Raw genomic sequence first — 13090 nt, forward strand, 5'->3', positions numbered from 1 at the left:
AAAAGTATTCAATTCGCATATTTAATGAGATGCAAATTCGGGAAAATGTGTCTAAAAATTGTCAAACATTTAGAGCAGGTTCTGACAGGCGACTTGGTCAGAACCCTGCACGGATCATTGAGATCCTGTGTCAAAAAATGTGTTAAAGTGTTAGTTTTTTTTTTTTAAATGGCGTGAGGTCCCCCCTCCTGAGCATAACCAGCCCCGGGCTCATTGAGACGGACCTGATTCCAAAAATACAGGGGACAAAAAGCGTAGGGGTCCCCCGTATTTCTGAAACCAGCCCCGGACTCTTGGATTGGTCCTGGTTCCAAAAATACGCTGGACTAATAATCTGGGGGTCTCCCGTATTTTGAAACCAGCACCGGGCTCCAACAGCCCTCGGTGTATAAGGTCCCCCGGCCGAAACATGAGCACCGTGGCTGGTCAGCCTTGGACGGGGTACATGGAGGAGTGGGGACCCCCCAATAAAGGGGTCCCCCCCTTTAAAAAAACATTCTTTTTACACGTGGTCTATAAGTCCCAGCGGGCCCAATAATGCCCTGCATGCTGGGACATGTGGTTCTCCAAGTCCCAGCATGCGGGGGAGGTCTGCTGGCACTTGTAGTTCTCCTGTTAGGTATGTGAGTTTTAACCCTATCAGGCCGACGTGCACTGGCCACGGGCGCCGGTGACAGCCCCGGGCATCAGCCCTGGATGGGTGAAGCCTGGGGGGGGGGGGGTCATGGTGGTCATGTTTCGGCTGGGGGACCTTACATAAAAAGTGTCCCCCGGCTGTGGCATGACACCGCGGGCTATTGGAGCCCAGTGCTGGTTTCAAAATAAGGGGGACCCCCAGATTTTGGGCAGTATTCAATGAGAATTTTGTCGATGTGCAGCGAATCCTGTTTAGGATTCGCTGCACATTCGCCACTGCTCGCTGCGTTCCGGAGCCTCGCCGGCTCCAGTATTCAACGAGTCAGGGGCTCACTGTCCCTGACCGGCGAATTTTAACTCCTGCGGCGATGCCGCAGGGAGCCTGAGGACGGCGGCAGGCAGGGAGATGTAAGTCTCCCTGCCTGCCCCAGAACGTTTGTGGGGGGGAGGTGGGCTCCCCGGTAGCCAGGCAGCCCCCCAGGATAGCCAACAGGGGACCGGGTATATTCACTACACCCGATCATGCATATGTAATGATCGGGTGCAGTGAATATATGAATATCTAATGAGCGGCTCGGCTCCGGCCCCCTGCTGGCTGCTCTGTGTAAAAAAAAAATATATATATATTTTTTTTTATTAATTATATATTCATGTGCTTACAGCACATGAATAAAAATAGCATGCCCCTCCTCAGAATAAAATTCCAGATTTTTTGACACCCAATGTAAATAAAAAAACACTTTATTTTAAAAGTTCACATTCCACTTCACCATAAAAAGATAGCGATTGCTACTCGGTGAATCATGGCGATAAAAACCTTGAAATGTATTCGCCATCTGGTCATTGAATAGGGTGATTCACCGTTTTAGTCAAAAAATCGCCGTACAGCACGAAAATAGCACAAAATCGCCATAAAACATGGCGAATCAGCCTCATTGAATACTGCCCCCGTATTTTTATGTCCCCCGTATTTTTGGAACCAGGACCGGTCCAAGAGTCTGGGGCTGGTTTCAGAAATACGGGGGACCCGTACGCTTTTTGTCCCCCGTATTTTTAGAACCAGGTCTGGCTCAGTGAGCCCGGGGCTGATTATGCTCAGGAGGGGGGACCTCACGCCATTTTTTTTTTTATAAACACAAATTCGCACATTTTCATGCCTAAAAATCGCCCATTATCGCACTTAATCGCACTTTTCTTTCCAGAACACGCACCTCATTAAATATGCAAATTCGCAGCAAAAAACGCGATTTCAAAAAGTGCGATAATGGGCGATTTTGAAAGTGCGATAGAATCACATCCTATTAAATGTCCCCCATGATTTTTTCTTTTCTTTTTAGGGGAAATTTTTAAACCATTTATAAAAACAAATTAGTGTAGAACGTAAGCTCTGGGGCTCGCGTCACTCAGCATGTGTCGGCGACGGTGTGCCGCTCAACTGCCGCTGCGCTCGGCACTGGTCACCGTTCCCAATGGGTCGTAAAGTAGGAAAAAGTTGAATGAAATTAAAATAAATAAACTGTCGACATTAAGCACTGCCGACCGTTTGCATGTCAATAATTTTTACCTGCCGACCTAATGCATGTCAGCAATTTGGGGTCGATCTATGACTGTGGACAATGCGGATACCCATTGGGCCTGCAGCCTACTCTACTGTGACAGTAGGGATCAGTGATCCTGGTCTTATGTGTATGGTGTCAGAGCATTATGAAATGTCAGAGGAAGGGCCCCGGGCCCTGATATCCTGTCACACCCTATTATCCTATTATCATGCCACTCCCAGAGGGGAGGGCCCAATATCTTGCCACTCCCAGGGGGATCCTATTATCATGCCACACCCAGAGGGGAGGGCCCGATATCCTTCCACACCCAGGAAGATCCTATTATCATGCCACTCCCAGAGGGGAGGGCCCTGATATCCTGCACACCCAGGGGGATCCTATTATCATGCTACTCCCAGAGGGGAGGGCCCGATATCCTGCCACACCCAGGGGCATCCTATTATCATGCCACTCCCAGAGGGGAGGGCCCCGATATCCTGCCACACCCAGGAGGATCCTATTATCATGCCACTCCCAGAGGGGAGGGCCCGATATCCTGCCACACCCAGGGGGATCCTATTATCATGCCACTCCCAGAGGGGAGGGCCCGATATCCTGCCACACCCAGGAGGATCCTATTATCATGCTACTCCCAGAGGTAGGGCCCCGATATCCTGCCGCCCCCAGGGGGATCCTATTATCATGCCACTCCCAGAGGGGAGGGCCCCGATATCCTGCACACCCAGGGGGATCCTATTATCATGCCACTCCCAGAAGGGAGGACCCCGATATCCTGTCACACCCAGGGGGATCCTATTATCATGCCACTCCCAGAAGGGAGGACCCCGATATCCTGTCACACCCAGAGGGATCCTATTATCATGCCACTCCCAGAAGGGAGGGCCCCTATATCCTGTCACACCCAGGGGGATCCTATTATCATGCCACACCCATGGGGATCCTATTATCATGCCACTCCCAGAGGGGAGGGTCCCGATATCCTGCCACACCCAGGGGGATTCTATTATCATGCCACTCTCAGAGGGGAGGGCTCCGATATCCTGCCACACCCAGGGAGATCCTATTATCATGCCACTCCCAGAGGTAGGGACCCAATATCCTGCCGCACCCAGGAGGATCCTATTATCATTCCACTTCCAGAGGTAGGGCCCCGATATCCTGCCGCACCCAGGGGGATCCTATTATCATGCCACTCCCAGAGGAGAGGGCCCCAATATCCTGCACATCCAGGGGGATCCTATTATCATGCCACTCCCAGAGGGGAGGGCCCCGATATCCTGCCACACCCAGGAGGATCCTATTATCATGCCACTGCCAGAGGGGAGGGCCCCATTATCATGCCACTCCCAGAGTGGAGGACCCGATATACTGCCACACCCAGGGGGATCCTATTATCATGCCACACCCAGAGGGGAGGGCCCCGATATCTTGCCGCACCCAGGAGGATCCTATTATCATGCCACACCCAGGGGGAGGGCCCCATTATCAGGCCACTCTCAGAGGGGAGGGACCCGATATCCTGCCACACCCAGGGGGATCCTATTATCATGCTACCCCCAGAGGGGAGGGCCCCTATATCCTGTCACACCCAGGGGGATCCTATTATCATGCCACTCCCAGAAGGGAGGGCCCCGATATCCTGTCACACCCAGGGGGATCCTATTATCATGCCACACCCAGAGGGGAGGGCCCCGATATCATGCCACACCCAGGGGGATCCTATTATCATGCCACTCCCAGAGGGGAGGGTCCTGATATCCTGCCACACCCAGGGGGATCCTATTATCATGCACACCCAGGGGGATCCTATTATCATGCCACTCCCAGAGGGGAGGGTCCTGATATCCTGCCACACCCAGGGGGATCCTATTATCATGCCACACCCAGAGGGGAGGGCCCCAATATCAGGCCACTCTCAGAGGGGATCATATTATCATGCCACACCCAGAGGTAGGGCCTGGATATCCTGCCACACCCAGGGGGATCCTATTATCATGCCACACCCAGGGGGATGGCCCTATTATCATGCCACTCCCAGAGGGGTGGTCCCTGCTGTGCCCAGAGGGAGGGCCCTATTATCATGCCACTCCCAGAGGGAGGGGCCAGTTTTCCTGATGCACTTTTCTTGTACTTGCAGGAATTTCACACTTTTATTCAAATTTCTTGCAGACATCAAACAAAAAGAGAATTTCCCCCGGGACGATCAGTCAGTGACATAAATAATGTCCAGTTACCCATAATAAATATAATGCATCATCTGCATCCTGATAGTGTCCGCACTGCAGGCTCCTGCTCCTGATCCCAGTGTCCCGACTGCAGGCTCCTCCTCCTGATCCAAGTTTCAGCACTGTCGACTCCTCCTCCTCCTTATCCCAGTGTCCCGACTGCTGACTCCTCCTCCTGATCCCAGTGTCCGGACTGCCAGCTCCTCCTCCCAATCCCAGTGTCTGGAATTACTCTCCAGTGCCCACCAGTCCGGCAATCACTTGGTCCCTGTGCCAGAGCACCTCCGCCAAACCATTTAGCACCGGGGCAGCATCCGCCAGCTCCGCCCGTCCATCCAGGCCACGCCCATCACTGAGCCGGGAACCATTCACACTCCTCACCCGCATAACAGGCAGCTGCCACGTCTGTTGGAAGTCGCCGATGTCCTGTTCCGTGACATCCGTGTGCATGAACTGGTCAAGCCTGTCACAGAGTCAAGGGTCAAAGAGCAGAATGTACCCCACAGTAAGCAGTCTGAACCCTTGCAGGGTCACCCACTAGGGTACCTATAGTGCGTATACCCAGATTCCACCCGGACCACACTAAGCAGATACCCAATGAATTATCCCCATAACAGAGTATTGCACAGTAGGATAAAACCAGTGCTATCCTGAAAGACTGAGCCTTGGATTTAGTAAAGGCTGCACAGGAGGATGCCATAGTGATAACAGAAAAACCTGGCAAGTGTTTTTTATCCCAAATACACTAAATGCCAGGCGTTACACAAGCTAACATCTGGAAGGATACTTGGTGCCAATCACAACCCGGGCCAGGTTTTCATCTGGGCTCAGAGTCCGGGAAATCATGGCTGGGACGTCCTCAAATGATGAGCGGTCAGTGAACGAGAAGAGGAAGAGGACGGCATCTGCTTTCTCCTTACACGCCTATGGAACAGAGATGCACACGGTATAATCCACACACATCACACGCAGTGACTGTACTCGTCACCCGCACAGCGACTGTACAAATCACACACGCAGCAACTGTACTCATTACACACACGCACAGCGACTGTACTCATCACACACGCAGCAACTGTACTCATTACACACGCAGCAACTGTACTCATCACACACGCAACAACTGTACTCATCACACACGCAGCAACTGTACTCATCACACACGCAGCAACTGTACTCATCACACACACGCAGTGACTGTACTCGTCACACGTGCAGCGACTGTACTCATTACACACACGCAGTGACTGTACTCGTCACACGCGCAGCGACTGTACTCATTACACACACGCACAGCGACTGTACAAATCACAGTACTCATCACTGTACTCATCACACGCAGCGACTGTACTCGTTACACGCGCAGCAACTGTACAAATCACACGCAGCATTCATCACACACAGCGACTGTACTCATCACACGCAGCGACTGTACTCATCACACGCACAGCGACTGTACTCATCACACGCGCAGCGACTGTACTCATTACACACACGCAGCGACTGTACAAATCACACGCAGCATTCATCACACACAGCGACTGTACTCATCACACACAGCGACTGTACTCGTCACACGCAGCGACTGTACTCGTCACACGCAGCGACTGTACTCATCACACGCAGCGACTGTACTCATCACACGCAGCGACTGTACTCATCACACGCAGCGACTGTACTCGTCACAGGCAGCGACTGTACTCATCACACGCAGCGACTGTACTCATCACACGCAGCGACTGTACTCATCACAGGCAGCGACTGTACTCGTCACAGGCAGCGACTGTACTCATCACACGCAGCGACTGTACTCATCACACGCAGCGACTGTATTCATCACTTGCAGCGACTGTACTCATCACACACAGCGACTGTATTCATCACTTGCAGCGACTGTACTCATCACACACAGCGACTGTACTCGTCACACACAGCGACTGTACTCGTCACACACAGCGACTGTTCTCATCACACACAGCGACTGTACTCATCACTGTAATCATCACACACGCAGCAACTGTACTCATTACACGCGCAGCGACTGTACTCATTACACACACGCACAGCGACTGTACAAATCACACGCAGAATTCATCACACACAGCGATTGTACTCATCACACGCAGCGACTGTACTCGTCACACGCAGTGACTGTACTCGTCACACACAGCGACTGTACTCATCACTGTACTCATCACACGCAGCAACTGTACTCATCACACACGCAGCAACTGTACTCATCACACACGCAGCAACTGTACTCGTCACACGCACAGTGACTGTAGTCGTCACACACGCAGCGACTGTACTCATCACACATGCAGCAACTGTACTCATTACACACACACAGCGACTGTACAAATCACACGCAGCATTCATCACACGCAGCGACTGTACTCGTCACACGCAGCGACTGTATTCGTCACACGCGCAGCGACTGTACAAATCACACGCAGCATTCATCACACACAGCGACTGTACTCATCACTTGCAGAGACTGTACTCACCACACACACGCAGTGACTGTACTCGTCACACACACGCAGTGACTGTACTCATCACACACAGCGACTGTACTCATCACTGTAATCATCACACGCAGCGACTGTACTCATCACACGCAGCGACTGTACTCATCACTGTACTCATCACACACAGCATCTGTACTCAATACTGCACTCCTCACACACACACAGCGACTGTACTCATCACACGCAGCAACTGCGGGTACCTACTGGCAGAATGTGGTCAAACTTTCTCAGTGCAGACTCTCCACAGTCCCAGAACTGGAAGGAGAAGATGATTGGGCGCTCGCTGTCCCTGGGTCGTGCCGGCCAATGTACGCAGGTCGTCTGGATGCCTGAGGGGACACAGGACATTCAATTGGCTTTGAGTCCCATAGGGAGAAAGGTGCTTTATAGTGAAAGTGGCAGACGGGCTGTTCTCTATATCACTGGCCATAGCTGAGATATAACTAACAGCAATGGGCGAGGGGTCCTGCTAGTCCTATACGCTTATGGCTTATATATATACAACACACCGGAGGGAGGGTGACCCGGAAACCTCACCCGTCGTCTCGTGGTGCATTGTGGGAACCTTCAGACCACACAGTTTGGCAATAAGAGCTGTTTTCCCAACACCACTTCTTCCGGAAACATAGATCTTGTAGGCGGCAACATCGGTAGGGAGCTGTGGAGGGAGCACCGGCCTCTCGATCAGCCCTGACGGGGAAATAAGATACATTATCCCAATGTCTAATGAGCCATGAAGGCAGTGTGTGGAAGCTGCACGGAGATGTAATGGCACAGAGAGACCAGCAGAGGGCAGTGTGTAGCTGTATGGAGGTGAAATGGCCCAGAGAGACCAACAGAGGGCAGTGTGCAGCTGTATGGAGGTGCAGACCAGCAGAGGGCAGTGTGTATGGAGGTGTAATGGCACAGATATACAAGCAGAGGGCAGTGTGTACCTGTATTGAGGTGTAATGGCACCTGCAGATGGCATACCAATGGCACCTGCAGATGGCATACCAGCAGATGGCAGTGTGTACCTGTATGCAGGTGAAATGGCACAGAGAGACCAGCAGAGGGCAGTGTGTATGGAGGTGTAATGGCACAGATAGACCAGCAGAGGTCAGTGTGTACTGTAGCTGTACCTCCATAATGGCACAGATAGACCAGTGTGTACTGTAGCTGTACGGAGGTGTAATGGCACAGATAGACCAGCAGAGGGCAGTGTGTAGCTGTATGGAGGTGTAATGGCACAGATACACCAGCAGAGGGCAGTGTGTGGAGGTGTAATGGCACAGATAGACCAGCAGAGGGCAGTAATGAGTGTGGATGAGAGACGCAGATCTTGGGAGGAGCTTAGAGGTCGTGTTGGATGATACTTTGAGATAAGAGAAGATATGTATGTTGGTGTAGTTTGGTTTATGTCTTTGTGTGTAAGTAAAATAATTTTGTATTGAATACAGTAGAATACAGGTAACCAATGAAGTGACTGACAGAGTAGCTTTGCAGACGATGAACGTCTGGCTAATGTAATGGTGGTGGTGTAATGGCACAGATACACCAGCAGAGGGCAGTGTATGGAGGTGTAATGGCACAGATAGACCAGCAGAGGGCAGTGTGTAAGGAGGTGTAACGGCAAAGATAGACCAGCAGAGGGCAGTGTGTAGCTGTATGGAGGTGTAATGGCACAGATAGACCAGCAGAGGGCAGTGTGTAGCTGTATGGAGGTGTAACGGCACAGATAGATAAGCAGAGGTCAGTGTGTACTGTAGCTGTACGGAGGTGTAATGGCAAAGATACACCAGCAGAGGGCAGTGTGTATGGAGGTGTAACGGCACAGATAGACCAGCAGAGGTCAGTGTGTATGGAGGTGTAACGGCACACATAGACCAGCAGGTGGCAGTGTGTAGCTGTATGGAGGTGTAATGGCACAGATAGACCAGCAGAGGGCAGTGTGTAGCTGTATGGAGGTGTAATGGCACAGATAGACCAGCAGGTGGCAGTGTGTAGCTGTATGGAGGTGTAATGGCACAGATAGACCAGCAGATGGCAGTGTGTAGCTGTATGGAGGTGTAATGGCACATATAGACCAGCAGATTGTAGGCGGCAACATCGGTAGGGAGCTGTGGAGGGAGCACCGGCCTCTCGATCAGCCCTGACGGGGAAATAAGATACATTATCCCAATGTCTAATGAGCCATGAAGGCAGTGTGTGGAAGCTGCACGGAGATGTAATGGCACAGAGAGACCAGCAGAGGGCAGTGTGTAGCTGTATGGAGGTGAAATGGCCCAGAGAGACCAACAGAGGGCAGTGTGCAGCTGTATGGAGGTGCAGAGAGACCAACAGAGGGCAGTGTGTAGCTGTATGGAGGTATAATGGCACAGATAGACCAGCAGAGGGCAGTGTGTAGCTGTATGGAGGTGTAATGGCACAGATTGACCAGCAGAGGGCAGTGTGACTGGAGGTGTAATGGCACAGATAGACCAGCAGATGGCAGTGTGTAGCTGTATGGAGGTGTAATGGCAAAGATAGACCAGCAGATGGCAGTGTGTAGCTGTATGGAGGTGTAATGGCAGTGTGTCTGGAGGTGTAATGGCACAGATAGACCAGCAGATGGCAGTGTGTAGCTGTATGGAGGTGTAATGGCACAGGTAGACCAGCAGAGGGCAGTGTGTCTGGAGGTGTAATGGCACAGATAGACCAGCAGATGGCAGTGTGTAGCTGTATGGAGGTGTAATGGCACAGATAGACCAGCAGAGGGCAGTGTGTAGCTGTATGGAGGTGTAATGGCACAGATAGACCAGCAGATGGCAGTGTGTAGCTGTATGGAGGTATAATGGCACAGATAGACCAGCAGAGGGCAGTGTGTAGCTGTATGGAGGTGTAATGGCACAGATAGACCAGCAGAGGGCAGTGTGTCTGGAGGTTTAATGGCACAGATAGACCAGCAGATGGCAGTGTGTAGCTGTATGGAGGTGTAATGGCACAGATAGACCAGCAGATGGCAGTGTGTAGCTGTATGGAGGTGTAATGGCACAGATAGACCAGCAGATGGCAGTGTGTAGCTGTATAGAGGTGTAATGGCACAGATAGACCAGCAGAGGGCAGTGTGTAGCTGTAAGGAGGTGTAATGGCACAGATAGACCAGCAGAGGGCAGTGTGTCTGGAGGTGTAATGGCACAGATAGACCAGTAGAGGTCAGTGTGTAGCTGTATATGGAGGTGTAATGGCACAGATAGACCAGCAGAGGGCAGTGTGTAGCTGTATGGAGGTGTAATGGCACAGATAGACCAGCAGCGGGCAGTGTGTAGCTGTATGGAGGTGTAATGGCACAGATAGACCAGCAGAGGGCAGTGTGTAGCTGTATGGAGGTGTAATGGCACAGATAGACCAGCAGAGGGCAGTGTGTAGCTGTATGGAGGTGTAATGGCACAGATAGACCAGCAGAGGGCAGTGTGTAGCTGTATGGAGGTGTAATGGCACAGATAGACCAGCAGATGGCAGTGTGTAGCTGTATGAAGGTGTAATGGCACAGATAGACCAGCAGAGGGCAGTGTGTAGCTGTATGGAGGTGTAATGGCACAGATAGACCAGCAGAGGGCAGTGTGTAGCTGTTTGGAGGTGTAATGGCACAGATAGACCAGCAGATGGCAGTGTGTAGCTGTATGGAGGTGTAATGGCACAGATAGACCAGCAGAGGGCAGTTTGTAGCTGTATGGAGGTGTAATGGCACAGATAGACCAGCAGAGGGCAGTGTGTAGCTGTTTGGAGGTGTAATGGCACAGATAGACCAGCAGATGGCAGTGTGTAGCTGTATGGAGGTGTAATGGCACAGATAGACCAGCAGAGGGCAGTGTGTAGCTGTATGGAGGTGTAATGGCACAGATAGACCAGCAGAGGGCAGTGTGTAGCTGTATGGAGGTGTAATGGCACAGATAGACCAGCAGAGGGCAGTGTGTAGCTGTATGGAGGTGTAATGGCACAGATTGCAGATGGCAGTGTGTATTTGTATGAAGGTGTAATGGCACAGATAGACCAGCAGAGGGCAGTGTGAGCTGCAGGGGACAGAGTTACCGAACATTCTCCGCTTCCTCTTGCGCAGGATGCAGGTGACGTAGTCCCGTCCCTCCGGGGACTGCTGCCAGTCTGGAAGGATCAGCGTCCCGGGTTTGGGCTCTGGTACCCGGGACATTGCGGGTCCGCAGCCCGGCAAACTGCTTCAAACGGGGCGCCTGCGTCACAACCTCACGTGCTCCTTCCAGCTGGGATCACGTGATCCGGCGTCTCCTAGGCAACAGTCGCCAGTGACAAATGTCCGCGGCCACGCCCGGCCATGCATTATTCATGAGAGGAGGCGGAGCCTCGTGTTCAGCTGGGTGACTACAATGCGATTTCAGCCGCGATAATTATATCGTTATATCCCCGACACTGACTGGGGCAGATTTATTCATCTCCGTGACTTTATCATCGGCCAATCAGCTCCTCAAGCCCCATCCACACTACACGACGCGGCCAGCGTCCGATATGGATAACCGTACCAATATCGTCTGTACTGCGCCAATATCGCTGCGTTAGGTCACTGCGGCACATGCAGGTCATGTCGCTATATTGGCAGACATCAATCATCCAAAACGACGCACAGATGTAATTACTGGGGGGAGGGGGTGATGGGGGGTTTATTACCTGAATGCAAGCAGCCGCTCTATAGAGGCCACCGGTGTATTCCCAGGCGGTGGCATCGCCATAATCCTGCGTACAACAGCCGTGCAGCGTATCCTGCGGCCTGGTCCTGCGTAGCGCTCCTTACGCAGGATGATAGACCGCGGAGATATTCCCACCACAGGAAGATACACCACGGAGATATTCCCACGGAGATATTCCCACCTAAGGAAGATAGCAGGGGATCCCGCCACAGGAAGATACACCGCGGAGATATTCCCGCGGAGATATTCCCACCTAAGGAAGATAGCAGGGGATCCCACCCCAGTAAGATACACTGCAGAGATATTTCCACCCCAGGAAGATACACTGCAGAGATATTCCCACCCCAGGAAGATACACCGTGGAGATATTCCCGCCACGGGAAGATACACCGCAGAGATATCCCGCCACGGGAAGATACACCGCAGTGATATCCCGCCACGGGAAGATACACCGCAGAGATATCCCGCCACGGGAAGATACACCGCAGAGATATTCCCGCCACGGGAAGATACACCGCAGAGATATTCCCGCCACGGGAAGATACACCGCAGAGATATTCCCGCCACGGGAAGATACACCGCAGAGATATTCCCGCCATGGGAAGATACACCACAGAGATATCCCGCCACGGGACGATACACCGCAGAGATATCCCCGCCACGGGAAGATACACCGCAGAGATATCCCCGCCACGGGAAGATACACCGCAGAGATATCCCCGCCACGGGAAGATACACCGCAGAGATATCCCGCCATAGGAAGATACACCGCAGAGATATCCCCGCCACGGGAAGATACACCGCAGAGATATCCCCGCCACGGGAAGATACACCGCAGAGATATCCCCGCCACGGGAAGATACACCGCAGAGATATCCCGCCATAGGAAGATACACCGCAGAGATATCCCCGCCACGGGAAGATACACCGCAGAGATATCCCCGCCACGGAAAGATACACCGCAGAGATATCCCCGCCACGGGAAGATACACCGCAGAGATATCCCCGCCACGGGAAGATACACCGCAGAGATATCCCGCCATAGGAAGATTCACCGCAGAGATATCCCCGCCACGGGAAGATACACCGCAGAGATATCCCCGCCACGGGAAGATACACCACAGAGATATCCCCGCCACGGGAAGATACACCGCAGAGATATCCCGCCATAGGAAGATACACCGCAGAGATATCCCCGCCACGGGAAGATAGCGTGGTGGGAAGTCCCACAGGCAAATTTTGATAACTTTATGTGTTAACAAATGTGAGAGCTGGTCTGATATGGAGGGGGGGGATTTCCTATCTATCATTAGCCTTTTCTGTGTAATTTGGGGACCGCACCTTCCCCTACCTCTTACATCTGCGGCTTCCCGCCATGACACTGTGGTGGAATATTATCAATGATTGGGTCTCTCTGGACACCAGGACATGGTGCAGGTTGATGTATTATATATGTCACC

The 13090-nt window shown here is 52.3% G+C and overlaps 1 protein-coding gene across 1 annotated transcript; it reads right to left on the bottom strand.

Annotated features, from left to right (window-relative positions):
- Positions 1-4332: 4332 nt before the first annotated feature.
- CPLANE2 (ciliogenesis and planar polarity effector complex subunit 2) lies at positions 4333-11207 on the bottom strand. Its single transcript, XM_083161841.1, has 5 exons — positions 11002-11207; positions 7489-7641; positions 7156-7280; positions 5208-5344; positions 4333-4883 (listed from the first exon to the last, which is right to left on the bottom strand). Exons 1-5 carry the CDS (start codon positions 11117-11119, stop codon positions 4649-4651), a joined length of 768 nt encoding a protein of 255 aa, XP_083017967.1. The 5' UTR covers positions 11120-11207; the 3' UTR covers positions 4333-4648.
- Positions 11208-13090: the final 1883 nt, after the last annotated feature.

Source organism: Crinia signifera, chromosome 19 (genome assembly GCF_055691185.1).
Source record: "Crinia signifera chromosome 19, ASM5569118v1, whole genome shotgun sequence".
In the NCBI taxonomy this organism is placed as follows: Eukaryota; Metazoa; Chordata; class Amphibia; order Anura; family Myobatrachidae; genus Crinia; species Crinia signifera.